Source organism: Anabrus simplex, chromosome 4, assembly GCF_040414725.1.
Source record: "Anabrus simplex isolate iqAnaSimp1 chromosome 4, ASM4041472v1, whole genome shotgun sequence".
NCBI lineage: Eukaryota > Metazoa > Arthropoda > Insecta > Orthoptera > Tettigoniidae > Anabrus > Anabrus simplex.
Window position 1 is genome coordinate 130,257,346 of NC_090268.1, and position 26,694 is coordinate 130,284,039.

General features: G+C 37.8%; 1 protein-coding gene across 1 annotated transcript in view; it reads left to right on the forward strand.

Annotated features, from left to right (window-relative positions):
- LOC136871696 (NBAS subunit of NRZ tethering complex) overlaps window positions 1-26,694 on the forward strand; it is a 297,103-nt gene that overhangs the window by 192,687 nt on the left and 77,722 nt on the right. Inside the window, exons 29-33 of the mRNA XM_068227188.1 lie at window positions 1,949-2,184; window positions 8,726-8,922; window positions 14,351-14,551; window positions 20,919-21,079; window positions 25,484-25,665. Of these exons, the coding sequence (XP_068083289.1) occupies window positions 1,949-2,184; window positions 8,726-8,922; window positions 14,351-14,551; window positions 20,919-21,079; window positions 25,484-25,665 (977 nt within the window). The remainder of the gene's footprint in view (window positions 1-1,948; window positions 2,185-8,725; window positions 8,923-14,350; window positions 14,552-20,918; window positions 21,080-25,483; window positions 25,666-26,694) is intronic.

A 26,694-nucleotide genomic window follows, 5' to 3' on the forward strand; every position in this document is an offset into this window, starting at 1 on the left:
CTAAAAGCTGCAAATCATCAACGGTAGTAGTAGTAGAAAACAATCCACGAACATGCAGTGAACAGTGTAAAAAGATGGTAAATAGAAGTCATTAAAAGAGATTAAAGTCCTGAAAAAACTGAAAGTGAAAATAGCGTTTGAAAGTTTAAAAAGTTTTAAAAAATTCAAATGGTGGAGAAGATTCGCAGTTCAGTGTGGAAATAAATGAAATGAATAAAGTTGTAAACAGTATTAAAAGCCAAATTAATAAAATGGTAATGAAAAAAGAGGAAAAATAGAAAAATATTTATAAAAGAAAATATGTAATATGTGACTCGCCTTGCGTTACTAAGTGTTGGACGTATTGAATAGCTTATGTGACAGGAAGCAAGATAAAGGAAGAAAAAGAAAGGGAGGGGAAATTTTGGAGAGAAATTGGGAATGGAAGGGGGAAAAAGAGGGAATGGAAATGCGGGAAGAAAACAAATAGAAAAGGTAATAAAATATGTAATATGTGAATCAATTTGCAGTGTGAAGTGTTGGACGTATTGTATAATTTATGTGAAATGAAGCATGAATAAGGAAGGTAAGGAAAGAGAAAATAAGTAGGACAGTTCGGAGATAATTGGGGAAGGAAGGTGGAAAAAACGAGAACGGAGGGGCTGATTAAGGACGGGCTGAGGGATGAGGGAATAGGAGTAAACGCTGAGGAGAGGTGCCATGAATAGAATGGAAAATTGATTTTAGTTTAGTTAAATTAAAAAATTTTAAAATAATAATTAATAGTTTCTCAAAATCAGGAGTTTATAGAATCAAGAGTAATAATTGCAATTTTTTTTATATATTAGACAAACTGGAAGGAGTTTCATCACAAGACATTCAGAACATATTTATGCCCTAAGATACAACAAATTCTCAGCAGTAGGTCAACTCATGCAAGACTACAACCATAATTTTCCAACATAAAGTAAGTTATGGAAATCCAACATTAAACAAAGGCCCCCTACTCGATATGACAGAAAACTGTTTCATACATTTAGATCAATATTTCAACTCAAACTATAACCTAAATGACATTTCTGAGAAAACCAACATTCCATTTGACCTCCTGATTATTACTTTTAAATAGTTTTATTTTTTAATTTTGTTTAGAAGAGTTGACACAGGTTGAACATACATGGTTTACACTTCTTAATAATGTTAATCAATTCATAAGTTTTATATATAAAAATGTGTGTGATTTAATAGAATCTGACAATGTTCTTTCAGTAATAAAACATGTCATTTATTCATAAATTAGTTTTGATAGACCGAAGAACCTAACAGTCATATACCTCAGCCATGATTTGCTGCACAGTGCATCTCCACATGTATTTTCATCACCTTCAACATTATGAAACAGTCTTAATTATAATTCGGGCATGTGCGCTTTTCATTTTTGGAATGTATACTAGTTTAGCTACCAGCATGGCTTGGAATAAAATCGGAGTGAAACGTCTCAAAGACTTCTGTAATATGCGCCTTTTCTCCCCTTGGGTATTGGCAAGTTCCTTATACTTTGTTATGTGAAATTCTTATTCTTCTTTGTGGCCTGATCCAAGTTACTTGGAGTCGTTACTATGTATAGGTTAAGCTCAATTTTATGACTAGATGCCATTCCTCAATCCAACCCTATATGTAGGGATGTATTTATGTGGTGGTGATTGGTAGTCTGGTGGGCTGCGTGTGAATTGAAAGATGTGTATTAAGACAAACATTAATACTCAGTCCCCAAGCTGGAGGAATGGACCAGACATGGCTAAAATTGCCAAACCTCCAGTTATTGTTGTGATTTATTTTTCAAGTTATACTCTTTTATTTCTCATGGAATATTGTGCAACCCTACAGTTTAATTAGAAACCACTGTCTGCATCTCTTTAGTCATGTATTTTTTCTCAAGATGGTCTTCATATCTTTTTTTTTTTTTCAGTATTTGTGAAGTTGGCAGAACACCTGCTACCGGAGGATTGCTGCCTGGGACTGGCCCATCTCTTATCTGCAGAGGACTTGGGGCAGACTGAGAAATGTCTCAGAAATCTCCCTTGTACCAGTGTCTCTTTACAACTTGCTGTATATTATTATGCTCTGGAGGGTTACTTGTCTATTTTAAGATCTTCTGGAGATACCGTCAGTTGGAGAGATACTTTCCTACATCCTCCAAGAGTGGTAAGTTCCTTTTTTTTCTTTTACGTAATGTGGAGAAAAGTACAACCATGAACATGAATATCAAGATCAATTACTAGGAAAAAATTAAAAACCTGTTTGTTTCCTGGACAAAAAAATTATTGTGCATCGTATTTTCTCATTTGCCTGGTTTTATAGGGCATTTTCTGTCAATTTTCATGTTATTAAAGTTTGTGTAAATTTTATCTTTCACCAAAGAGATATAAAGAAATATTGTTTGCAAGTTTGTGACATCAAATAATTGATTCTAAGCGGTAATGGTTTTCTTGGTGGAAATGTTCATTTAGTTACAAAAAGAGATGAACACGGTGATAGATCAGTGTGGGAAGAGGGAGCAACAGAGAAGGGAGAAAAGGGCAAATGTGAAGAAAACATGAAAGGGCAAGGACAATGACTGTGACAATGATGATGTCTGCAGCTTCGTATTCTGCCATCTCCTCATGAATCTCAGCCGTGATATATTTTTTGCTTCCCTAAATTATATTAGTTACTACCGAGCTTGATAGCTGCAGTCGCTTAAGTGCGATCAGTATCCAGTATTCGGGAGATAGTGGGCTCGTACCCCACTGTCGGCAGCCCTGGAGATGGTTTTCCATGGTTTCCCATTTTCACACCAGGCAAATGCTGGGGTTGCAAATTAAGGCCACGGCCGCTTCCTTCCCATTCCTAGCCCTTTCCTCTCCCATCGTCGCCGTAAGACCTATCTGTTACATAAAATCAGCTCCATGGTCCGTATCGCACTTCAATAGATTCATTAACCATTAAATTGCCTTAAGCAATCATTGTATCGACTAGGTGGAAAATAAATACATACTTAATTGTGAATAGACCTAGGTGGAAAATAAATACATACTTAATTGTGAATAGACCTATCTGTGTCGGTGCGACTTAAAGCAACTTGCAATTTGTTACTAAATAACCTGAATAAACTTTGTGAAGGGTGAAAAATGCCTATTTCACTCTGCCACTTGTTAGAGCAAAACACAATGTCAAAATAGATGCACAGGTAGCCTAGATGGTATCAGATCAAAATGCCTGCACATGTTAGTTGAGGCCATATGAATCTTCTTCCTCTTCTTTCTTAATCTTGTAATAAGAAAATATAGATAGACAGCAGAAAGGAACATAGAGATTAATACATGTGGTAAAAGATCAGGAATACAGGGGAAAGTGATCCCAGTAGGTCAGTAACTACCGTTCACAATGCATTGTGCTCCTTGAATCCTTCTCTGGATAGGAAGCATTTGAGTGAATTTGAAGAGGTCAAAAATTGTTGAAGACAGTATAACTAATGCACCAGAACTTCCTACTTTCTAAACAATCTTACATCCACTGAGCAAGTGGCTATGCGGTTTGGGCCACGTAGCTATCAGAGTACGTTCAGTACGCAGAAAGGTGAGCTGCATGCTCTGTTTAGAAACACAGCGTCTTCCAATGAGACCGTCCACACCGCACACTGCGAAGGTTTCAAGGACATGCCATGCCGACTCTCCTGCTTGCCTCGCAGCTCGACAGGTAGCAGTGTTTCTAAATCCAGTGACCTGCTTACTAGCTCGCACAGTTGTCACCATGGAAGAAGTTTTAATCAGTGCTGTGTTTAAGAGGAGACCTTTATGGGATCTCCAAATAGCATTGTATAAAAATAATATGATTAGTAGGGAGCTCTGGGACGAAGTAGCTACAAAGGCGGGCTGTGATGGTAAGTATTCAATATTATTATTAATAATACGAAATTAATTGACTTATGTTCTGGTTCTATTTTCTCAACTCTGCTTAACAATCAATATAGCATATACATAAAATAAGGGTGCCTTTTGTTACATGAGGTTCCATTTAACTAAATGAAGAGAATCTCATTTTTTCTTAGCCCTATAGAATATTAGCAGTGAATATACAACACCTTCAAAATTACTGTGTAACTAGTCCTTCTCTGTTTACTTCAGCATTTCTTTCCACAATGTTTTCCGGTATAGCATAATTATTCTGCCAAGTCAGTTTTCCAGGTCCACTAAAATAATGCATTAGTATTTCCCTAACTTGTTTAGCTGAATTTGAGAAGCGGAAGTGCGAACCAGACTCTTTATTTCATACTGTTGCTGTTGTGGCCGTAGTAACCCTCATGAACTGGGGAACAATATCCTCTTCAGCAGTAACAAAATTGTGTAATCCACAAATAGAATTCACAATAGAAATTGCAAAATCAACGTTCGTTTCAATCGGTTTGTGCAAAATTCTCCATTTAGCACTCCTGATTCCAAAAGCACATTTGATGCATTTTCTTGCTCTGGATAGACAGTAATTAAACACAAGCTGTTTATCATTTAAGTTTTATCTAGGGAATGATCTCATCAAATGTGGTAAGAGAGGATATGCTTCGTCACCTAGAAGGACAAATGGAACCTTTTACGCCATATCCGGCAATTCCCTATGATCAGGTACATTCAAAAATCCAGCTTCTAATTTCTGAAACAATGAAGATGTCCTGAATGTGCCTCCATCACTCAGGTGTCCTGCAGCACTCACATCAGTTGCAATTAATCTGCAGTCAGCATCAGCTACAGCCTGAAGCACTATTGAAAAATACTGTTTGCAATTGAAGTACAATGAGCCAGTCTTTGACAGATATTTTACTTCAATATGTTTTCTGTCCATACTGCCGATGCAATTAGGAAAATTCCATTTCAAAGAGTACTGTTTCACTACATCATACCACAATTGTGTTGTTGGCTCTGGTATATACTCTTCGTGCAGGACCTCCCATATTCTTTTACAGGTATCCTTGATAATAGCTGCTACTGTAGACGTCCCCGCTCTAAAGTGAAGGGAGGGAGATGCAAACGAGTCGCCACTTGCAAGAAATCTGAAAAGAAGGAGACGAAAAGCAATATAATTGTGTCTTCTAATATATAGAGCTTTTAAGATAAATGATGGACTTTTTCTTTTCCATTTATTTATTTTTCCTTCAGGGATGGGTTAAGCAAACAAATGAACTGCAGGGAAAGTGTCAGGAACTGTATTAAATATCACCCTAGTATGTGTCTGAGCAAGTAAGGAAAACTGAAAAACCTTCAAAAGTACGGCCGGTAAGAATTAGCGAAGCAGGGTTAGGAACTAAAATGGCATACTTACAGGGATAGTTACATATTTCAACATTGTTTGAATCATGATCGTAACTTTTAATTAGTGAATCATACTCGCCCTCTTTTCTTGTTCTATTTTTCAGTCAAACATGCCAGATCCCGCTGGAAAACACTGCACGACTATTTTCAACAGAAAATTAACAAAATTATAAAGCCGAGATCTGGTGCTGGTGGAGACGGGGCAGCAACTAGCTCTTGGCAGTTTTTTCAACTGATGAGTTTTCTGTGCGATACGATGATAATCAGAAGCTAGAAGTTGCAGTCTAGGGGTTTCTTCATTTGACTACTCCTTGTCTGCAGAAATAGCAAATGAAGTAGTCCCTAGAACTCAAGAAGATGGCCCTACGCCACCTTCTTCAGAAACATCACCTCAGGAAGAAATACCTTCGGACGAGTCGTCGGTAAGCACTCAGAGTACGCATAGAGAGGAAAGAAAAAGGTCACGCCCTGACATTGACACAATATTGACTAAGAATGAAGCATTGATAGCAATAGAAAAGCAAAAATTGGAATTTCTTTGGAAAGATATGGCGGAAGAAAAGGATGACAACCTCATGTTTCTAAAAAGTCTCTGCCTCGTTCTCGCAATCGTGCAGTGCGTTTGAAATTTCAAGAAATAAAATACAGTGAAATTGATGCTTTGGAGAGGCAGCCCTATTCTTTTGCTCCCAAACCGACTGAAGGAACTAATATTTTTACTGATGGTTACGGAGTGATGAGTTTAAATCCCAGATTTCCGTCAGACAGTTTACACAACTCTTTGTAGTTACGTAATGGTTGCTGTGAGAAACTGACAAGGACCTTTTTGTGCTTGAATTTCTTAATTTGATTTTGCTAATTACTATAGGCTCCTTATTATTTTTAAATGTAAATAACTTATTTTAAAAATTGTGAGTAAAATATCTGTGTGAAACTTCTCAATTTATATATATTTTTTTGCTACGGGCTTTACGTCGTACTGACACAGGTAGGTCTTATGGCGACGATGGGATAGGAAAGGCCTAGGAGTTGGAAGGAAGCGGCCGTGGCTTTAATTAAGGTACAGCCCCAGCATTTGCCTAGTGTGAAAATGGGAAACCACGGAAAACTATCTTCAGGGCTGCCGACAGTGAGATTCGAGCCCACGATCTCATGGATGCAAGCTCACAGCTACTCGCCTCTACGCGCGTGGCCAACTCGCCCGGTCTCTCAATTTATAAAATATGATAATGTAGTAATAAATAATTATTTCCAGCAGATTTTTATTACCCTTTCCATATATAAATTGCTTTAAGAGTTTGCAATATCATTTTATTACTCACCTCAGGGTAATAACAAGTCATTCTTCTGGTGATATTGGCCTCCTGTAAATAGTTCCTTCTGTGTAAAGTTGTCTCCAGCTTTTCCAGTAGGGAAGCAAATGTCTCTTTAGTCATTTATAGGTAGTTTAAAAATTTATCGTACTTCTGAACATCACGGTAGAGACGATGAAATTTGCCACAAGTGCCTCTAGACTGGTTAAATTCATGTACCCATGTACAAGTCAAAATCATACGATCATCCATCTTTCTTCTTCTTCTTCTTCTTCTTCTTCTTCTTCTTCTTCTTCTTATTATTATTATTATTATTATTATTATTATTATTATTATTATTATTATTATTCTTCTTTTATGACCACATTGGATCACTTTAATCAGTCTGTCGTTGAGGTCTCTTTGAAGGGATTGTTCGGGCTTTGCGGTCCTCCCAGTACTTCTTCAGACGCCCTTTCTTCAGTTGGAAATATGCGTGTTGTTGGTTTGTTTTTATTGGTTTTATTGCAGCACTTTCCATTAAATACATTCTTCTCGATAACTTTGATAATGCCATCTTACACAAAGCGAAACGCGGCAGACTAATGATTAGCAGCACACTGCCCAGCATAGTGGTGTGAACACTTGTGCTGCTTGCTGCACATGACCCCTCACCAAGCAGCAAGATCACCCTGCTTACTGCCCAGCTTGCTGCGTGCGGTGTGAACGTACCCTCAGTTTGCATTTGGGAGATAGTGGGTTCAAACCCTACTGCTGGCAGCCCCGAACATGGTTTTCTGTGGTTTCCCATTGTCACACAGGCAAATGCTGGAGTTATTACCTTATATAGGCCACGGTCACCTCCTTCCCACTCCTAGCCCTTTCCTATCTTATCGTCGCCATAAGACCTATCTGTGTCAGTGTGATGTAAAGTAGATTGTAAAAAAAGAAAAAGAAAAGAGCTACTTTTAACTTATCATTGACATGGAAGATTGTCCATAGCATACCAATCCTTGCCTGTTTCATTTAATGCTTTACACAATTTTCCAAGACTTTGCACAGATTGATCAATGTTAATGAGTTTTTCTTCTTTCTTAAATGATGAGGATCACAGTTAGATGCCTTGACAATCTCAGAGTGTGACTGTCTTCAATTGTGGAGAATCAGGATATTACCATACCATGGAACTTTTTGTTGTCTTTGGAGTGAATTCATAAACTCACATGCAATTCTGCTTTTCAACAAAGGTTTTCAAATAAAAAAAGTAGTGCTAACAACATTGTGCTTTCCTGAGTGCCACATTTAAGACTGTAACCAAAGAGTTTTTATTTTTAGTGTATGGCTTTTGGTGCTGGGAGTTTCCGAAGGCATGTTTGGCTCGCCTCGTGCAGGTCTTTCGCTTTGATGCCAAATTTGACAACCAGCGTGTGTGGGTGTGAAATGAAGTTAACGGGAGGAGGGCGAGTGAAACCCGGTGATGGTATGCAGCCTGCTCCCGTCAAATAACACCAAGGAATCTGCTCTAAGGCTTAACGTCTCCATCTAAAGGACAAATCAGCATCAGTGGCATCATATGCCCTCACTCCATATGAACATTGCAGAGAGATCTGGAATTGAATCGAGACTTTTGGCACGATGCAATCTATCATCATCATCTTCCTTCCAAGTATTGAGCCATGTGTCCCGTTACGGTCTTGCATTTTTCTTTTGCAAGACTAGTGATTAGAAATTGTATACCATCACCTCTCCTACCCTGCCGGCCAACATTCTGATGATGACATTTTTCTTTTTCCACCATTGGGGTACCAGAGTGATGATTATAAGTTACATGTGGTTTGTTCTCCCGTAATTAGTTGGCATTATGTTTACGTAACTGATTATGGGTATTGGAAAGGATCTTAACTGGTTATAGAAATGGGTTGAAAGCCGAGATAATTAGCGCTACTTGTAGTTCTTCCCTTCATAGTTCAAGTGAAAATGTCTAAATAGCAATGAAGAAAATTTCAGTTAGAGTTTTATGTAAATTTATAGCTGACTGAATAAACTTGAAAAAGAAATACTGTACTGTAATACTGTAACTTTGTTTATTAATTAAATAAACCCTCTTTATAGTTGGTGGACTATGTGTCAGAATTAGCATCAGAGCTGGAAAGTCCAGGTAATTGGGCCAACCTGCTGAAATACTCGCAGACATTACTGGCAGATTACCTTCAGGGTGAGCAGCTACAAGCGTCGGGTTGTGGTGTGGATCTGGAGCGCTTCGCCAATGATGTCCAGTATCGACGTGATAGCATCTTGGGTCTGGCACTGTAAGTTTCAACTGATTAGCTGTGACAGAAAAGTGTTTCAAGAATGATTTCTCTTAGTGAAAGGCAATTTTTTTCTTTGTTTATTAAATAACTGTGCAGTATATTATATATCAGGTAAATTAGATACAAAAAAGAATAAATATCAGCAAATATGAACTGTAGATATATACAGTAAAGCCTCGTTAAGACGTTTCTGCATGGGACAAGGAAAAATAATGTGTTAAGCGAGAAAGCGTTCTAATGAATACATGAATAAAAACTATCCAACGGGGATATGGAAACACTAGATACGATTTTTTCCGACATGAGTGCATTTTACGTCGTGTATCTGCGGGTACAATGAAAACTGTTATCTACCATTTCTAAAGATACGAGGAGAATATTAAAAGGTGTGAAAAGCACAAGACAACAAATGTGAAAACCTTTTCTGCTGGGAATTATAAAATAACAAAAGTGCACTGAAAGGTGTGAAAAACACCTGACAACAAAAATATGAAAACATTTGCACAGGGACCAGTAAAAATATCAAAGTATTGTTGCAGATCACAATCTTTCTGAAAACAAATGTTAGTAGAAGCCTTTTATTTTAGAGCAGTGGGTTATTAAACATTATTTTCTGGTCACACTCTTAGGCAATGAAATGAACTTGAGGTTACACTCGACCATGTGCTACTGTGACTTTGGCTGGCATTTTAAAATCAACAAAACTTTGATTCGATCAACTCGAATGATCAAGTCGAAACTCGAAGGTGCAAGTTTCAACATTCGCGCCACCTCTACATGCTTAAAGATGCAAGTGCTATTCCACTTTCTGATAGATTTTAATTTTGTCCTCATTAGTAAGGAATTTCACGACTTTTTCCGAAACCAAAACAGGCTGTCATAAGACAAAAATGCACCACGCTAATCAACTTCACGCGATTATGTTCCTAATTACATGTTATAAATCTCATTTTTGGTCCGTATTGAAAATTTACAGTTCAAAAATAAATAAAGGTGTTCTTTAATCCACCTACGCAGTAGTTTAATTTCCACTTATAGTGGTTACATAAACAGACTATCAGTTAAATGGGACATGTTATGCTCTCATTTTAGGGCATCTTCAGCCTAAAAAACAATCTTCAAGAGTACACCTAATATTAAATATAGAAGCTAAAAGTTTAGCTAGTTACTAAAATTCGGTACATAAAATGTGAAAAATGATACATTATACAAACATGTTAATGGAAACACTGTCAATGATTGAACTAAAAACTATTTTGTCAGAGACTAAAACTTCTTCCATAAAAGTTCTAATTAAAATGGTTCAATTAAAATTATTGGAATACCAAAGTGATGACATAATGCCAACGATATGAGGGCGTGAACACAAGCACCAACATGAATGTCATATGTACAACATGTTCAAGGCCGCTGATGAATTCGTGAGCATAAGGTGAAACTGAAGCATCAGTTGAATTATAGTAGAAGTGGCCCTTAGCACCGGTAGGCAATATTATTGTCTGAAACCTTGTCAGGAAATGACAGTAGATTGTAACAATACGAGACTCAGAGCTAACAGAAGGGCAGCTACTAACACAACAGTAGATAAATAACAAGTAACATCTTTCAACTAACATAGAACATTTACCAGAATCTACTGTCATTTCCTGACAAGGTTTCAGACAATAATATTGCCTACCAGTGCTAAGGGCCACTTCTACTATAATTCAACTGATGCTTCGGTTTCACCTTATGCTCACGAATTCATCAGCGGCCTTGAACATGTTGTACATATGGTGCTTGTGTTCACACCCACATGTCGTTGGCATTATGTCATTACCACTTTGGTATTCCAATAACAATTTTAATTGAACCATTTTATTTAGAATTTTTATGGAAGAAGTTTTAGTCTCGGACAAAATAGTTTTTAGCTTAATCATTGACAGTGTTTCCATTAACATGTTTGTATAATGTATCATTTTTCACATTTTATGTACCGAATTTTAGTAACTAGCTAAATTTTTAGCTTCCATATTTAATATTAGTTGTGCTCTTGAAGATTGTTTTTTAGGCAGAAGATGTCCTAAAATGATGGCAAAACATGTCCCATTTAACTGATAGTCTGTTAATGTAACCACTATAAGTGGAAATTAAAGTATTGAATAGGTGGATTAACGAACACCTTTATGTTCCTAATCCAGAGGTAGGCTATCAGGTGCTACCCTTCACTGCACCACTCAGCATAAAATAAATTTCTAATTTCTGAATGGAATGCGAAATACAAGCACAAACAGGCTCACTGTGGTATTCAGCAATCTCGCTGCTAACTAACAAGCAAAACTGAATATTGCTGACGCTAACGGCTCACTCCCTGAAGGTGCAACTTATCCTATGAAATTCAGGAATTCAAGGCCTTTCCCTATTATCATGCAACTGTAACGAGGGCTCTTTCTTACCCGAATTGGAGATCACGTTCCTTTCACAAGGGATGACAAATAACATTTTCAGGGCTACGAAAAATGCGATCGTACTAAGCGATAATAATGAAAATTCGTGCCACGATAAGTGAGGTACAGTAGAAGTCCACTGTAACGAGTGCGGCATATAACATGAACCCCGTTATAACAACAGTTTTTGTCTGTCTCTTCAAAATTCCCATATTCAACTTTGTATTATCCTTCAGCTACAGCGAGAGCCCTATCCCTGATGCATCTGTTATTACGAGCAATTAAGCGTGCTCGATTTTTTTCTGTTACCAACATTTATGCACTCGGCGATTATATTGCATGAGATCGATCATCTTTGGTATCGTTTCCTCGCTATGTCCACTAGCGAGCTCTCTCGTTGACATTCAAAGACAATGTCGGAGTCGATTAGTAATACCCTTCGACTGCTGTTCCGTGAAGAAAAATGGAGATGAAAGAGGAGAACATGTTTTCATAATACATGCGTAAATGTGTCCGATAGCAGTTGTTAACTCTTAAAAACAAAAGCTGAAGTAAACGATCACGTAATTTTAATGCTAAATACAGCAATTAAGTAAGAATGGGATACATCTCAAGATATGGCAGAGTGCATCATTGATTTCAGAGGTTAGTTTTGTATTTTCTAGCACCTGATTAAATTTTGGAAAAGCTATTATCATGTACATGTATACTACCAATATAATGGTCCGTTATTGGACATTATAAATTTTCCAGCTAACTCATTCTTGGTTGCCTGCGTTTCGCCCTCGTGTGCTAAGTTAGGCTCATCAGTTGGGACTTAGCACACCACCCAAGACGCAAGGCTAGTGCATACCGTGGAGGCCACTGCATAGGCTACTTGAAGCCACCAGCAGTGCCAATGCACTATGAGAGCTATGTCTCATTTCCAAAAAATTGATGCCTGCCTGGCCATCAGATAATACAGATGTTGATTCCCATAGGGAATCAACTTATGTACATGTATAGCGAGAAGGTTATCATTTCTTTACTGGTGCTAGGAATATGTTTTCATGATACTTATAGTAGGTACAGTTAAATTAGGTAATGTGATGCTGTTTGAATAAGAAAACTAAAACATTTGCCACAAAATGCGATCGGTCAACTTCGGTAGCATATCGTTTTCTCGCTATTGTACACTTGCAAGCTCTCTCCTTAACATTCAAATGTCAGAGTCGATTAGTAATGCCCGCCGACTGCTATTCTCTAAAAGAAAATTTAAAATGAAGGAGAATGCCACGTTTTTGTAATAAATGCTTAAAAAGCGTGGCTGATAGCAGTTGTTAACTTGTTAGAAATAAAGGCTGAAGTAAATGATCGCTTGATTTTTAATATTCTGTACTGAAGTGAAGTCAGAATGTGATACACTTCAAGTTATGGCAGAGTCTCGAGTCTAGTTAAATTTCGGAAAGGCTGTTTCCATGTAATTTTGTAGCAAGGAGGTTATCGTTTCTCTACGTGCACTTGAAATACTTTTTCATGATACATGTATGGTTATATTAAGTGATACTGTTTGAAGAAGAAAACTGGAACGTTTGCTACTGAGGCCTCTGGAGTGATACTATAATTTTTTCAAAATGAAATACACTTTCACGTATTATTGGAATTTGAAAAATAACAAACGAGCAAGCCGTAATGTGGATATCATCCACGAAAACACAACTTTTGAATGACTGATTGCCGTTTCATACCGATTTTAATGTGTATGGGCTTTTTCCCCAACTTTTACAAAAAATCTGATGTAACGACAATCTATTATAATGAGTAAATTTTTCGCCGTTATGAATTCTCGCTATAACAGACTTCTACTGTACTTTTATATAGATTTAATACCATGAGAATCGAAACTTCGAATTTACGACGTGCTAAGCGGGAAAACATGTTAATGAGGAACCCACTGACGAGGTTTCAATCTATGTATTATTTTGAATTGTGTAGATGTTGGTCATAAATTTTTTCATGTAAAATTCATCAGCTGCTGTGTAATGATAGATTCTGGAAAGAAATTTAAAACCAATGTTTCTTTTTTTTTTTTTTTTTTCTTCTTTTTTTTTTTTTTTTTTTTGCTAAGGGCTTTACGTCGCACCGACACAGATAGGTCTTATGGCGACGATCCAATGTTTCTAGTTTACATTCATTGCAATTACAAATGCCTGGAATAGTCTTGATCTCCTGCTAAGTTCTTTCAAATACATAGTTCTTAATAGTCAAATTAAGGTAAATTCCTGAATATCAGGAATATATTGCTCAGTTACATTGAGTGAATAATTTTTCATTCAGTCTATTAATCTGTATGACTGCAGGTTTGAAATTCACACCTATATTGAGAAACATTTATTAATACATTTTTTATATACATCTAGGAAGCAGATGGAGAGCAGAATGCACAGATAGAGTACACATAAAGGAAAGATGTGGGTCCAAAATTTTCCATGTCCTTCTTTTTTTATGTACTTTATCTGCACAATCTTACTCTCTATCTGTTTCATAGATGTATATATTGCTCCTTCTACCATTCTCACCTCAGCATTAATATATCTTTATTAGACCTTATTATTTTATGCCTAATCAATATGACTAAGATCGTTGGTGGGCAGCTCAAAAAATTGTCCCCAGAACAGTTTATAGTTTAAACCTTCTCTAACTGGAGTATGTTATTTTCTCAAATTATTGTGTCTTCTAAAATCTAAAATTTCCTTGTCCAATGAGGCATGAAATATGAAGATGCTAGACGGTGTGGAATAAAAATATACTTCTTGGGTAGTATATCTGACCTCCAGAGTTTGCTTACAGTTGGGTGGTCTGTTTCTTTCTCTACTCTCCATCAACCTGCAGCACATGGTTCTCATTTATGTATTAATCACTCCTCTTTTTCACTTTACTATAGAGGTCTTTCCAAACAGTTATGCCATCAGTTCCGTGTATGTAAAATGTAATACATTTATTTTCTTTCTGTATTCCAGAACAACTGATGAAGATCGCTTTCAACTTGCTCTTAGTCTTGGAGCCCGGCATGGCATGCCGGTGGGTCAAATTGCAGCTGTCTATGTGAGCGCTCTTTTTCTTAGTTCTGATGAGATCCCATTGCCACTACTTACATCTCGACTTAATGATCCCTCGCTTCTGGAGTTGTTGCGTTCACAGCCTCATGAAGTATGTGAAAGGTGAGATTATTTTGGTACAGTTAAGACAGTACTTCTTCATTTATTAACGTACCTTGGTGGTTTAGTACGGTATGAGTATACACAATATTTTAAGACGTAAGAGCCTCATTTTCTTTGAAGGTCTTTTCTTCTCTCATGGTATCGTCACCAGCATCTACAGTAGAACCCTGTTTTAATGTGCCTTACTGTTCTTCCCCATGTTGATAATTACACCAATAAATGCCTTCAGCTCTTCTAAAGTCACAGCTTTCCAAGAAAACCAGATAGATCTCTTCTGAAGTGGAGTATTTTGCTATATTTTAATTTCGGCAAATTTGTTTGTCTCATGGACGACAGAGTTTATCAACTGATCAGTAAAAATAGCTACCAGTTCTATTTTAGGTCTTTTGGTTTCCGGAAGGGACCAGCACTTACAAAACGAATTACAAAAGCACTGGCATCCCAGGTAACCTAGCAACGAGCAGCGGAACATTGTGTCGACACATGAGCTGTACCGTTAAGTGACGGCTGTCGACCTCAGGTCGACACATGAGCGGAAAGGGTTAATTCTTTATTAAGGTCTGATTTCGACATAGGAATATTATATGCCCAGTGTACTAGGCTATTGTAGGTGGCATGTTTATGATTAAGAGGATGTATGGAGTCTTGTTTGATTGTTGTCGCAGTATGCGTAGGTTTTCTGTAGACTTTATATTTTAATGAGAAAGCCTGGCGATAGTAAGATCTAAAATATTGATGGCATTATTGACTTCAGATTCTAGTGTAAATTTAATATCTGCATCAATGTTATTAAGGTGTGCTAAAGTAGTAGCTGCATCTGTAATACGTTGGTCCAAAATAATAAATGTTTCATCTGCATATCTGGACCATAAGTGTATGTTATTAAATGTTGCATCTTTATCTATTTTTGTGTGTTCTAAAAAATCCAAATATGTTTCTGCTAAAATACTGGAAGCTGGTATATTGTTTATATACTATCTTGTCAAATGTAAAGTAATTATTATTGATTAAGAGCTTGAAAATGGACATAAAATCAGATATTTCTAGCTGGCTTATTTGACTATGGGTGTATAAATTTCGTGAGATAATACGTACTGTAAAAGTTTTTCTGGTTTGATGCTTGTATAAATGTTAGTGATATTAAATTAATGTATAGAATGGTATGGTTGAAGTTTTAAATTATCTAGTTGTTTAATGAGTTCTAATGTATTCTTAATGGATTTATTTGACTGAAAGGTATAATTTTTTAAAAGAAATTGTTGGATGAATTGTGCTGCTATATACAAGGGACTTGGTCTAAAGTTTACAATTGGGCACACCAGTTTTATGAATTTCAGGCTGTGCTTTGACGGTGGGTAATCCTTGGTTCTTCTTCTTCTTGTCCGTTTCACCGTCTTTATGGTACGATAGATCTATCAATGGTTAGTGAGTCGTGTCTTCCTGTCCTCCCAGTACTTTTTCATTCAGATCTTGCCTTCCTCTCTTCTTCAGAAATTCTGTATAGTCATTTGGGCTTCACCCTTTCCTAAAACCTCTTTATTTTATCTTTGGTCTGTTCCCAGATTGGGTGGCTTTAGGTCAGCGTCTGTACCCCAGGTTAGGGGCGGCTAGAAGAAACCTCCAGGGCTCACAACCTTAGTTGTAAACTGGTGACTCAAGTAGTTACCCCAAACTCATGTTTATCGTTCATGGGAAAGTGTACAAATTACCTCAGGTGCACCGTTGTGCACGGGCAGACATTCGGATTCTGGGGAGTCTGCAACGTTACACAGAGATGAGTCGGAGCATCTTGGAACCTCAAACAAAATCAAATGCGAATCCTTGGTTCATATTAATAAGTTTATTTTTTTCAATGTCGGTTAGAAGAAAGGATGTATTTTTGAGTGTTTGCTTAAGCTGACGTTGAATGGCCTGGCTAGGGTCTTTTTTAATTCCCGTGAAGGTACTATTTGCAAAAAAAAAAATTGTTTTAGTGACGTATTCTGTTTGATCCATTATAACGGTGGCATTAGCTTTATCTGCCTTTGTAACAATGATTTGTGTATTTTTTATTTTATTCTTGATTTGAATAATATTTTTTCTGTCTTCAAGTTGTGATTTAGTTATGTTAAGAGCAGGCGATCTGAAGGTTTTCTTTAGTTGTTTCTTAACTTCGTGTCTGAGTTCATCTTGAGTGTCATCGGGCATTTTATTAATTGCTGCTTCTGTTTCTATTACAAGTTTTTTTTTAGCAACATTTGATGTGTTAGGCCAATTATGCTTAGGACCCTTTAACAGAATTGCAGTCTCATCAAACCTTGTGTTAGATAGATTGATGAATGGAGGTGATGAAATTGGGTTAAGTGGTGACGAGATGTACTCGGGCTGATTGAATTATTAGATGGTTTGTTAGCTGTAGTAGATTTGTTAAGAAGTGTTTGAAACTTGTTATTTAAGGTGGATTGTTCTTGAGCAACCAAGATGGTTAATCTACCATAAAGTTTCTCTTGGAAAATATTCTGTTGTGCGTCTGATAGCAACGTTGTGACCTCGAGGTGAGTTTCATATAGTCGATTATTCGAGAGTGATTTTTTCTTGTGTAAAAATCTTAATTCATTTTGAAGCTATAATTTATTAGTTTTTTGATGGATAGAATGCATCATTTATTATTCTTTAAAAAATTAGGAGTCAATTATTTGCAATGCACTTTTTAATGAAATCTGTGTCTTTGATCAGTTTCCCTACTTTGATTCTTAAGCTCATGTAATATTCTCTATATTGCGTGTTTGACTTTGTTCTTCTAGTTATCCGCTTGCTTCCTAACTATTGACAATATAATTGTGACTTACGTTAACTGCATGTTTGTTACATCTGTATACTTGCGATTTCTATCTTAATGACTTCAATACATTGTTCCTCGGTAATCAGTATTTCTTACTGTTCTAAGCAAATAACATTATCACCTACTCTTAAATATTTTCCATTGATTATTGCATTACCTAGCCTCCGTGGCACAAGTGGCAGCACGCCGGCCTCTCACCTCTGGGTTCCGTGGTTCAAATCAGGGTCACTCCATGCAAGATTTGTGCTGGACAAAGCGGAGGTGGGACAGGTTTTTCTCCGGGAACTCCAGTTTTCCCTGTCATATGTCATTCCAGCAACACTCTCCAATATCATTTCATTTCATTAATCATTCATTAATCATTGCTCCAGAGGAGTGTGACAGGCCTCGTCAGCCACCACAATTCCCATCCTCGCTGCTAGATGGGGCCTTCATTCATTCCATTCCTGACCCGGTCAGATGACTGGAAACAGGCTGTGGATTTTTATTTTCACTTGCCTGGATTTTAAGAGAAGGAAAGTTGTCCATCTTTGTTAGAAATAGGATACAGGAAATAACACTTTCTCTTCCAGCAACGTGGGACACTGATGGGATTATAAGGGTTATAAGGGTTAGAACTAAACTTGTTTACCAAAAAGATGAGGAAGATTTCAAAAGACCCATGATTTTGCCTTCAAAACATGAAGCTGTCAGAAGACTGATTTTGTCTCACGAGTCAAATAAATTACTGGTGTCGGCACGTTAATGAGCAACCTACAAGAGCGTTACTGGATTCTAAATGGGCGAAAATCAGTAAAGTCTGTTATATCTAGGTGTGCAGTGTGTCGAAGATATAGCTAAAAAGATTAGAAACAGTTGCGGCACCACTTTCAGAACCCAGAATAAGAGATGCAGCTGTCTTTTAGGTAACCGGATTAGACATGGCTGGCCCTCTGTTCCTTTAAAATAATGAGAAGGCTTGGGTCTGTCTGTTCACTTGTGCAGTCTGTCATGCGGTGCACCTGGAGTTAGTGACATCACTCTCAACAGAATCTTTCTTGTTAGCTTTACAAAGGTTTGTAGCCTGAAGAGGAAGATGCTCTGTTATGTACTCAGACAATGGTACGAACTTTGTTGGAACTGCAAATAAACTGAAATCGCTGGACTGGGGTCTGATAGTGAAACTAAGTACTGCTTATCAGATTGAATGGAGATTCAGTCCCCCAACTGCTACTTGGTGGGAGAGAATCATTAGAATCATGAAAGACTTGCTTAAAAAAATATTAGGTAAAGCATGTCTGAACTATGAAGAGATGGCTACTAACCTTTGTGACTGTGAATCCATGATTAATTCTCAACCTTTAACATATTTTGCTGAGAAAGATTTGGAATTGGTTCCTGTAAGTAAGTCTGGCATTATTTCTGCAAGATGTGAAAGAAATGGGTCTACCAGATTGTGATGAAGTTGATCATCGTAGTTTGAACCGAGGAGTAAGATATAGAGAGTCACTCCAGAGAGCCTTTGAAGCAGATTCTGAAGCGAGTATCTGGGACAGCTGATATGAGTTAAGTCTAAGAAGAGGAGTCAACCTACAGTCAGAGTAGGAGACATCGTCTTTGTTGGCAGTGATTCCCTGAAGCTTCTGGATTGGCCTTTTGGCAGAGTCACAGAGATCATCCCTGGTTGAGATGGAGTTGTGAGAGTGGTGAAGCTACAGGTGGCTAATGGAGAAGTGACCCGTCCTGTACAGAGACTTTACCCCTTGGAGGTATCCACATCTGATGACTTGAAAAGGAGTTTCGTTGAGGGATTTTCCAATCAAGATGAAGAATGTAATCGTGTTGTTGATAAAACTGGTAGAAATGAAAAGTCTCTGGTTACAGAACAAGAGATGGATGTTTGGTTTAAGTACCTGGGAGTCTAAATCTATGATCAGTGTTGAGTTGACCCACAACTCAAGGTGGGAGGATGTAAAGTTGTCCGGAAACTTGTATAGTGTTTTTGCATTTTGAATGTCCTGTTTTTTTTTTTTGTTTGTTTGTTCTCAGTTAAGATGGCAGATCTCGTTAAGTAAATAACTTTGAAGTGACTGAATTAGTGTTCATTGTATTGAATGTAGTTCCTTAATGTGCATTGAATGTTTTGAAACCTGCTGATGTGAGTTAATCATACAACGTAAAAGATAACTAGCATATGTTATGAGTTGTACTTCTGAATGTAATACATAGTGACTGGAAGCATTCTTTTGATAACTGCGGCTGTTGAAAGCCAGACCCTTATTTTTAAGTATATTTCAGGCTTGTTCTCTACATTTATCTCATCAGTATTTACGTAAACAGCTATACATGAGATAAGAGAGACCGCATTGTTTAGTTTAGATACACTATCGCCCAGATAGTGCCAAGTTCCACGACGGAAAGAATAAAAATAAATAACAGAAAAGTTTGCTGCATTTATGGATAATGCGTTTTATTATCATAATGTTTAACTTTCATACATTCGTTGTCTCCTTTTCATTTATTAATGCATACGCTAATATGTTTTCTTTGGTGTCTCCGAAAATCGTTTAAAGTTTGTTTTAATGTTCAAATTCTTTAAAGTACGTGGGGATATAAAAGTATTATTATTATTACTTGTTAGGTACGTTGGTGAGTAAAACAAAATAATTGGATAGCTTTTATCATGTTTTAAACTTCTCTCCAAAAAATACCTATTTTGGCCCGAGTTACAAGATATTAAACTTTGTTAATGATTTTGCCTGCTATATAAATAGCAACAACCGTGAATGTTTCTCAACTAAAGTAAACTCGTTTCCTCATCCCGAGGTGGTTCAGCTCTTTTTAGGCACACCCCCAGTGGAGGGAAGTTACATGTACCGTTTTTACCGCATATTCGTAAATCTCTGGCAATACAGTACCAGGAATCAAACTCAGACTCCCGAGAACAGCAGCTTATTGTGCTAACCATTACGCTGGCGGACATTATTAACTACAAAACACAGACATATAGCATGACTGATGCATACTTGCAATGCGTGGGTCGGACACGAAGCTATTCACCTCACATTCACCTATTTGTGCAACATCATCCGAGCTGCAGTAGGCTTATGCTACGGAGGCAGACATTTCTTAACTATGAAACACAGATGTACTGTATGACTTTGATGCGTGTTTTCATTGCGTAAGTTGTACGAACAAAACTATTCACAAATTTGTGCGATGTTATCAGAGCTGCAATAAGACTTGTACCTGCTTCGAAGCGGAATCGTTCTTCTCTGACGAATTACGTTGGGGGGTCTTGTATGCAAGATTTATTTTTTGCATTTTCTTCATCTCAAAAGCCAGAGGGGGGAGGGGGGTCTAATACACGAGTAAATACGGTAGTTGCCTCTTTCCTCAAACTCATCTGATGCATATGTAGTGAAGCAAGCGGTGGGACCTGATGGATTTCACTTGATCCTGCCTCGTAAATGTGTAAGCAATTTGTAATTAAAGGACTAAAAGAAAGATGAAATGTTATTCTTATTAATCTAATTACATTGATGTGAATTGTATTTTTGTTGGTAGATTGACTCATCATGTGTACCCCAGCGTGTGTGGGACAGACCATCAGCTCCTCATCCTATATTTTGAATTACTCAACAGTATTGCTGAATATTACCTTACACACAACCTCACATCTAAAGAGCATATCAAGCTACTTAAAAAAGTGAAGGCTACTTCTCCAGGTAAATGGAATGTAAATTTAGTTATGAGTGACTTGAATTTAAAGAAAATATTTTGCACCTTTTGATAACAGTGAATTGAACTATCCAACACAAGGTTATAACCAAAATCTTTATGGAACTGATCAAAGTATATAAAGCCTGAAAGACACAATCACCATTCTGAATAAGCTAGATAATACACACACATAAGAAAGCATTTTGGATCACCCTTGTGTGCCATTTAACTGTGTTACTATCTTGGCCTGTCCAATGCAGACCAGAAAGATAACGCTTGGGATTTTTGTAAATGTACAACTGCACATATCCCAACCCATGGGCAGAATGCCATGTCCAAATGAGAGGCAGTATTTCAGTTGTAGTTTTAGCACTAGTGTGGAACCATTTGAGGTGTGTTCTAAGCAGTATAGTGAGCATCTAGGATGGCACGATGTGCAGTGTCGACATATGAATGTGTATGCATAATCATGGCCAACAAGGGCAGTTGCTTGACGTGTGGGCCATAATCAAAGTAATGTGGTTCAAATATGGAAGCGGCACAGGGAGACAGGAACTGTTGATGACTTATTTAGTTCTTTTTCCGGGTTGAACCATGTTTTGTACATTCCATACATGTTGCTGACATTTTGGTTACATTGCAGTATTCTATGTCAAGGCAACTGAAATATCCCAACTAGATCCAAGGTAATTAGTCTCCCAGGCAGCAATCACAAAGAATACTGCAATGTATTTTATACCCGTAACATGGTTCTTGTTAAAAGTCCCGATGAATGCGGAGTTATGCTACCCGCCAAACTTGTTCCCCTGCGGCCATGTCAGCTGCGCATAGCGGAAGTGAAACGTCACGACTGAGTAACATGTTCTAGAGTCGTGTTATGTCAGGTGGAATGTTCCATTTCCTTCCATCATTAATTTATTTTGGACGGATAAATAGGCGAGCATTTCGCTCGTCAAATCAGTATACCTTGTACCACAGTCGAGGCCGGTCGATCGGCTGTTGGTTCTGCTGTCACCATGAGGCTTGTCGCCAGTCCGACGTTCCGACGGGAGTGCAAGTTCGCGCCTCAGTGGACTTTGATTCTACGAATGCATCTCCAAGACTTTAAAAAAATTATAGCGTGATTTGCGTGTGGTAATAGGAGTTGTGTACAAGTTAAGACGTGAACAATTTAGGCGTGTAACTCTTAACAGGAACAGTGCAATTTGAATTTAGTGACAGTATTTAAACTTCACATTGACTGCTAATAGTGAGAGAACCTTGTCGTTCGAGAAACTTCGACTGTACATAATTTTATCTTTGGTCCTAATGAGTGATAAACCTGTGCCGATAGTAAGACGTAATTCAATACAGGTGATTGAATTTAGTGACAGTATTTAAACTTCACATTGACTGCTAATAGTGAGAGAACCTTGTCGTTCGAGAAACTTTGACTGTACATAATTTTGTCTTTAGTCCTAACGAGTGATAAACCTGTGCCGATAGTAAGACGTAATTCAGTACAGGTGATTGAATTTGGTGACAGTGATACTATACGTTTTTTTTTTTTTTTTTACAAGCTACTGACACAGGTAGTTGAAATTCACAATGCCATTGAACTTAAGATTTATTTCCAGCCTTAAGACTGTGGTTAAATAACTGATATAGTTAATATATCTCGTATCGAACCCAGGACGGTTCTAGAAAGACAGTATTTCTTCATTTATCGAGAGCGGGAGTAAATTCCTCCCAGAATAAATTCTTGATTTCATTTGTTACTAATTCGGACTTGAACTGTGTGGAATGTTGTATTTCCTACGTCACGATTCCACCGAAATTTTCATCTTTAAGTTTAATAAAGTGACTTATTTATTTCCGTGGTTGAGACCTTACAGATGTTTTTTAGTGGATCCCACCGTGAAGTCAAATGTGTAGACCACTACTAACCATTATCTACTCTGTGCAGGTCAGTTTCTTAGGGTCTATTTCCTGTCCAGTGCCACATTACAACTCAAGCTTCAGTCGCTCCTCGGCCATCCGGACTTCGAGACACTCAGGTCCTTCCAGAGGTTCAAGACCAGCTCGGAAGATGGTGGCACCATAAATAGACTTTCTGGCCCACAATGCATCAGAGTCAATTCCACCCCAGGGAGAGGTATCCATTACAACTGAAGAACTGAGGTGATGTTGAAACCTGATTTTCTTTCATGAATAAACTTGTTTTAAACGGTTAATGCTTCATTATACTTATTTGCTTCCCTCTCACCTGTAACCTTTCAGATAACGATCGGTCACAACCTGGGCCGAGTCTTATGCAGAGCTAGTCGCCAAATTAAGCTTTTACGGTTACAATTTGAAACGTCAGCAACCTGTATGGAATGTACAGAAAACAACATGGTTCAACCCGGAAAAAGAAATAATTCTACACACCGTGGAACCTTCACTTCTGTTGATGACTTCCTTGCACATGTCGTCCAAGGGCTGTGACCGCAGTTATTTATCATTACCTTGAAATTTCAGTTCGGAGAAACCCTGAACACAATGCCACCATGCTGAAACAGTTTGCGTTATGCATAACTTCTCTCTCGACATCCGCGGTGAGGCCCAGCCCTTAAACCTAGACATCATGGTATGCGATACAGATTGGCCCAAACTTATGCTCAGTGGTCTTTTCAGAAATGGCATAAAGTCCTTTTCATCGATGAGTGTCACATAAGCCTTTTGTCTGATGATTGTCAACAATGTGTTTGGAGGCAATCTGGTCAGGCTTCACGTCTCTCACACTGTCCAGCATATGCAACAAGGGGGTGGCTCCCTGATGTTTTGGGATGGCCTTATGTGGACCTCCATATGCCACTCCTAGTCATGCAGGGCAATGTTATGTCTATACAACACAGGGATGATATCCTCTGACCCATAGTGACACCGTATCGCCAGCATTTTGTAGGAGAATTTGTCTTAACGGATGATAATGCACACATCCGTCGTGCGGTTCTCACTAATGACTTCCTTCGTGATCACAATATCACTAGACTAGAGTGGCCACCATGTTGCCCGGACATGAACCCTATGAAACATGCCTCTTCGAGATCTGTGCAGAATCAGCATTGAGGAGTGGGAAAATTTGGGCCAACATTACCTTGATGAACTAGTAGACAGTATGCCAAGACAAATTCAGGCATGTATCAATCAATCAATCAATCAATCAATCAATCAATCAATCAATCAATCAATCAATCAATCATTCAATCAATCAATCAATCAAGAGGAGGGCCACAGCACACTTTCATTGACCATCTGAAGCAAGAAGTGAGAGTTCGCACTTTTGGGCATTTAAAAGAGAAGGGCCACAGCCGTGAGAACTGGAAACCTGTTACTAGAAGAGTAAACGTTGCCACATAGCTGATACACTATGAATGAATCAATGCATGGGGATGTGTTGCCCAGTATTAGAGATACTAGTGTGTGCTAAATTCAGTAATTCATATTGCAAAAGCAAAACTGTTTTGTTTTAGAGGCTGTCATTTGCTGTCTTGTTGATCAATAAATAACGCTGATACTGTACCGCTGTATGTACCTCTAGACTTTTTTATGGTAAAGAGTCGGTAACTCTTTGGTCTGAGGTGACGCAAAACTTTTTTTAAAATGTGTGTAATTCCCATGTTACCTTAATTTATTTCCATTCATCTGTTGTATTTCGGTAATGGTCTCATTATTTTCCCCTTTAAAATAATAGCTACTACCACTACCACTTCCCCAGTTTATTCTGCTGCACTACCACTTCCACAGTTTATTCTTTGCCTCACAGACATACAGTAACTGGAAATTATTATCTTAGAGTAAGAAATAGTTTTGAAAGTATGGAGATGTGATACATTATATAAATTGAAATGAAGTGTGAAATGATAATTGTGCCTTTCAGGGCTTGTTCCCCTTGTTCCTCAAAAGGTCCTGGTTAACTTGGTGTTGGATAGTTCAGTTCATGGCTAGCAAGAGAAGGTAGATAGATACTTTTTTTTTTTTTTAAGTATAATTTCAGTGCCTAGCTGTGTACAGTGATAGAATTCCTGTTTCTCTTACAATGATTTTTCCCTTTATTTCAATGTATTCTTCTTTGCAAATCGGTCACTTAGGGTCATGCAAAATCAACATTTTTTTAGCTTTCCTTTTAACCTGAAATTCTTTCATATGCAATGATTAGGTGTGTTTCTGTTCCTTCAACTATGTACGTCATGTAGTTTTGATGCTGATTATGCTTGTTGTTTAAAGGGGCCTAACATCGAAGGTCATCAGCCCCTCATGTAGTTTTGCTCTCTTCTTCCTCATATTATGGATTTTTTTTTAAAGTTACTAGAATATTGTCTTTGGATTGTTGCTTATTTTTGGAATTACAACTTGGATAATGAAATCGTATTATATATTGAATTTAGATATTGATTACAAGAAGTTGGTCGAAAACCCCAGTGGCATCTTGGAAGTTCTGCAGCCTGTCTTGAGGAAGGAAAATGTGAATCTTGTTGCCAAGTTGCTGAAGACTCTACCAGAAAATCTTGGTTGTGAAATTAAACCTGGAGCTTTGTACAGCTTATGGGCACAGCTGGAGTTTTTCCAGGTGAGACTGTCTTGTGAGAATGTGACCTAATGTGTTAGTTATTCAGAAGAGAAATCTGGGTTTTGAGACTGAAATATCCTTGTAGAGCATGAGGTCATAGAATAGTCATAGAGTTAAATATCTTCCATAATGTGATGAACATTTTCATGGCCTCTCAGATGTTAACATGAGGTTAAAATGCACTAAGATATGGGATAACATGTGCACTGTAGTCTTGATAAAGAAGGTGTCAGCTGGAAAAAGGGAAACAATGATGATGTGAAGACTGTCTTTATGCTGGTCTTTCGTGTTTTAATGTGTGTCCTCTTCTCTTTCTGTTGCTCCCTCTTCCTACATTGACCTCTTATTGTGTTCATCCTATTTTGTGTTCCTTTTCATGTTTCTATATAACTAAATTATATTGGGTCGATGCATAAGTTTGTGCGGTTCTTATATTTTATATTTTATTTTTATTTTACTGTCACTGTCACACACTGTAACTCACAATCACAATCACTCAGTGATTTATTCATCTCCACTCTTTATGACCTTCTGCCAACGCTCAGGTAGCAGTTGAATGCCTCGCCTGTAGAACTGTTTTGGTTTTGACTGGAAGAAATCTGTTAGCCATTGGTCAAGAGAAGCTTTGTTAGGAAACACTTGCTCCTGAATGTGGTTAGAAAGAGAGCGAAAAAGATGGAAATCTGAGGGGGCAAGGTCAAGGCAATATGGAAGATGAGGAAGAGGTTCCCAGCCAAGTTCAGCAATCACACCTTTGGTCAATTGCGCTGTATGCTGACGAGCGTTATCATGGAGCAATGAAACTGGTTGTTGGCATTGTCTTTTGTTGTCAATAGCAATGGCAAGCCATCTTAGCTGGTCACTATACACAGCAGAGGTAATCATTACATTTTTCGGAAGAAGTTCTTGGTGAAGAATGTCATCTTTGTTCCACCAAACACACATCATGATTTTCTGTGGATGGGCACTGTCCTTGGCACGTGCAGTTGCTTTTTATGATGGGTTGAGTCACTCTTTCGAGCCGGCCCC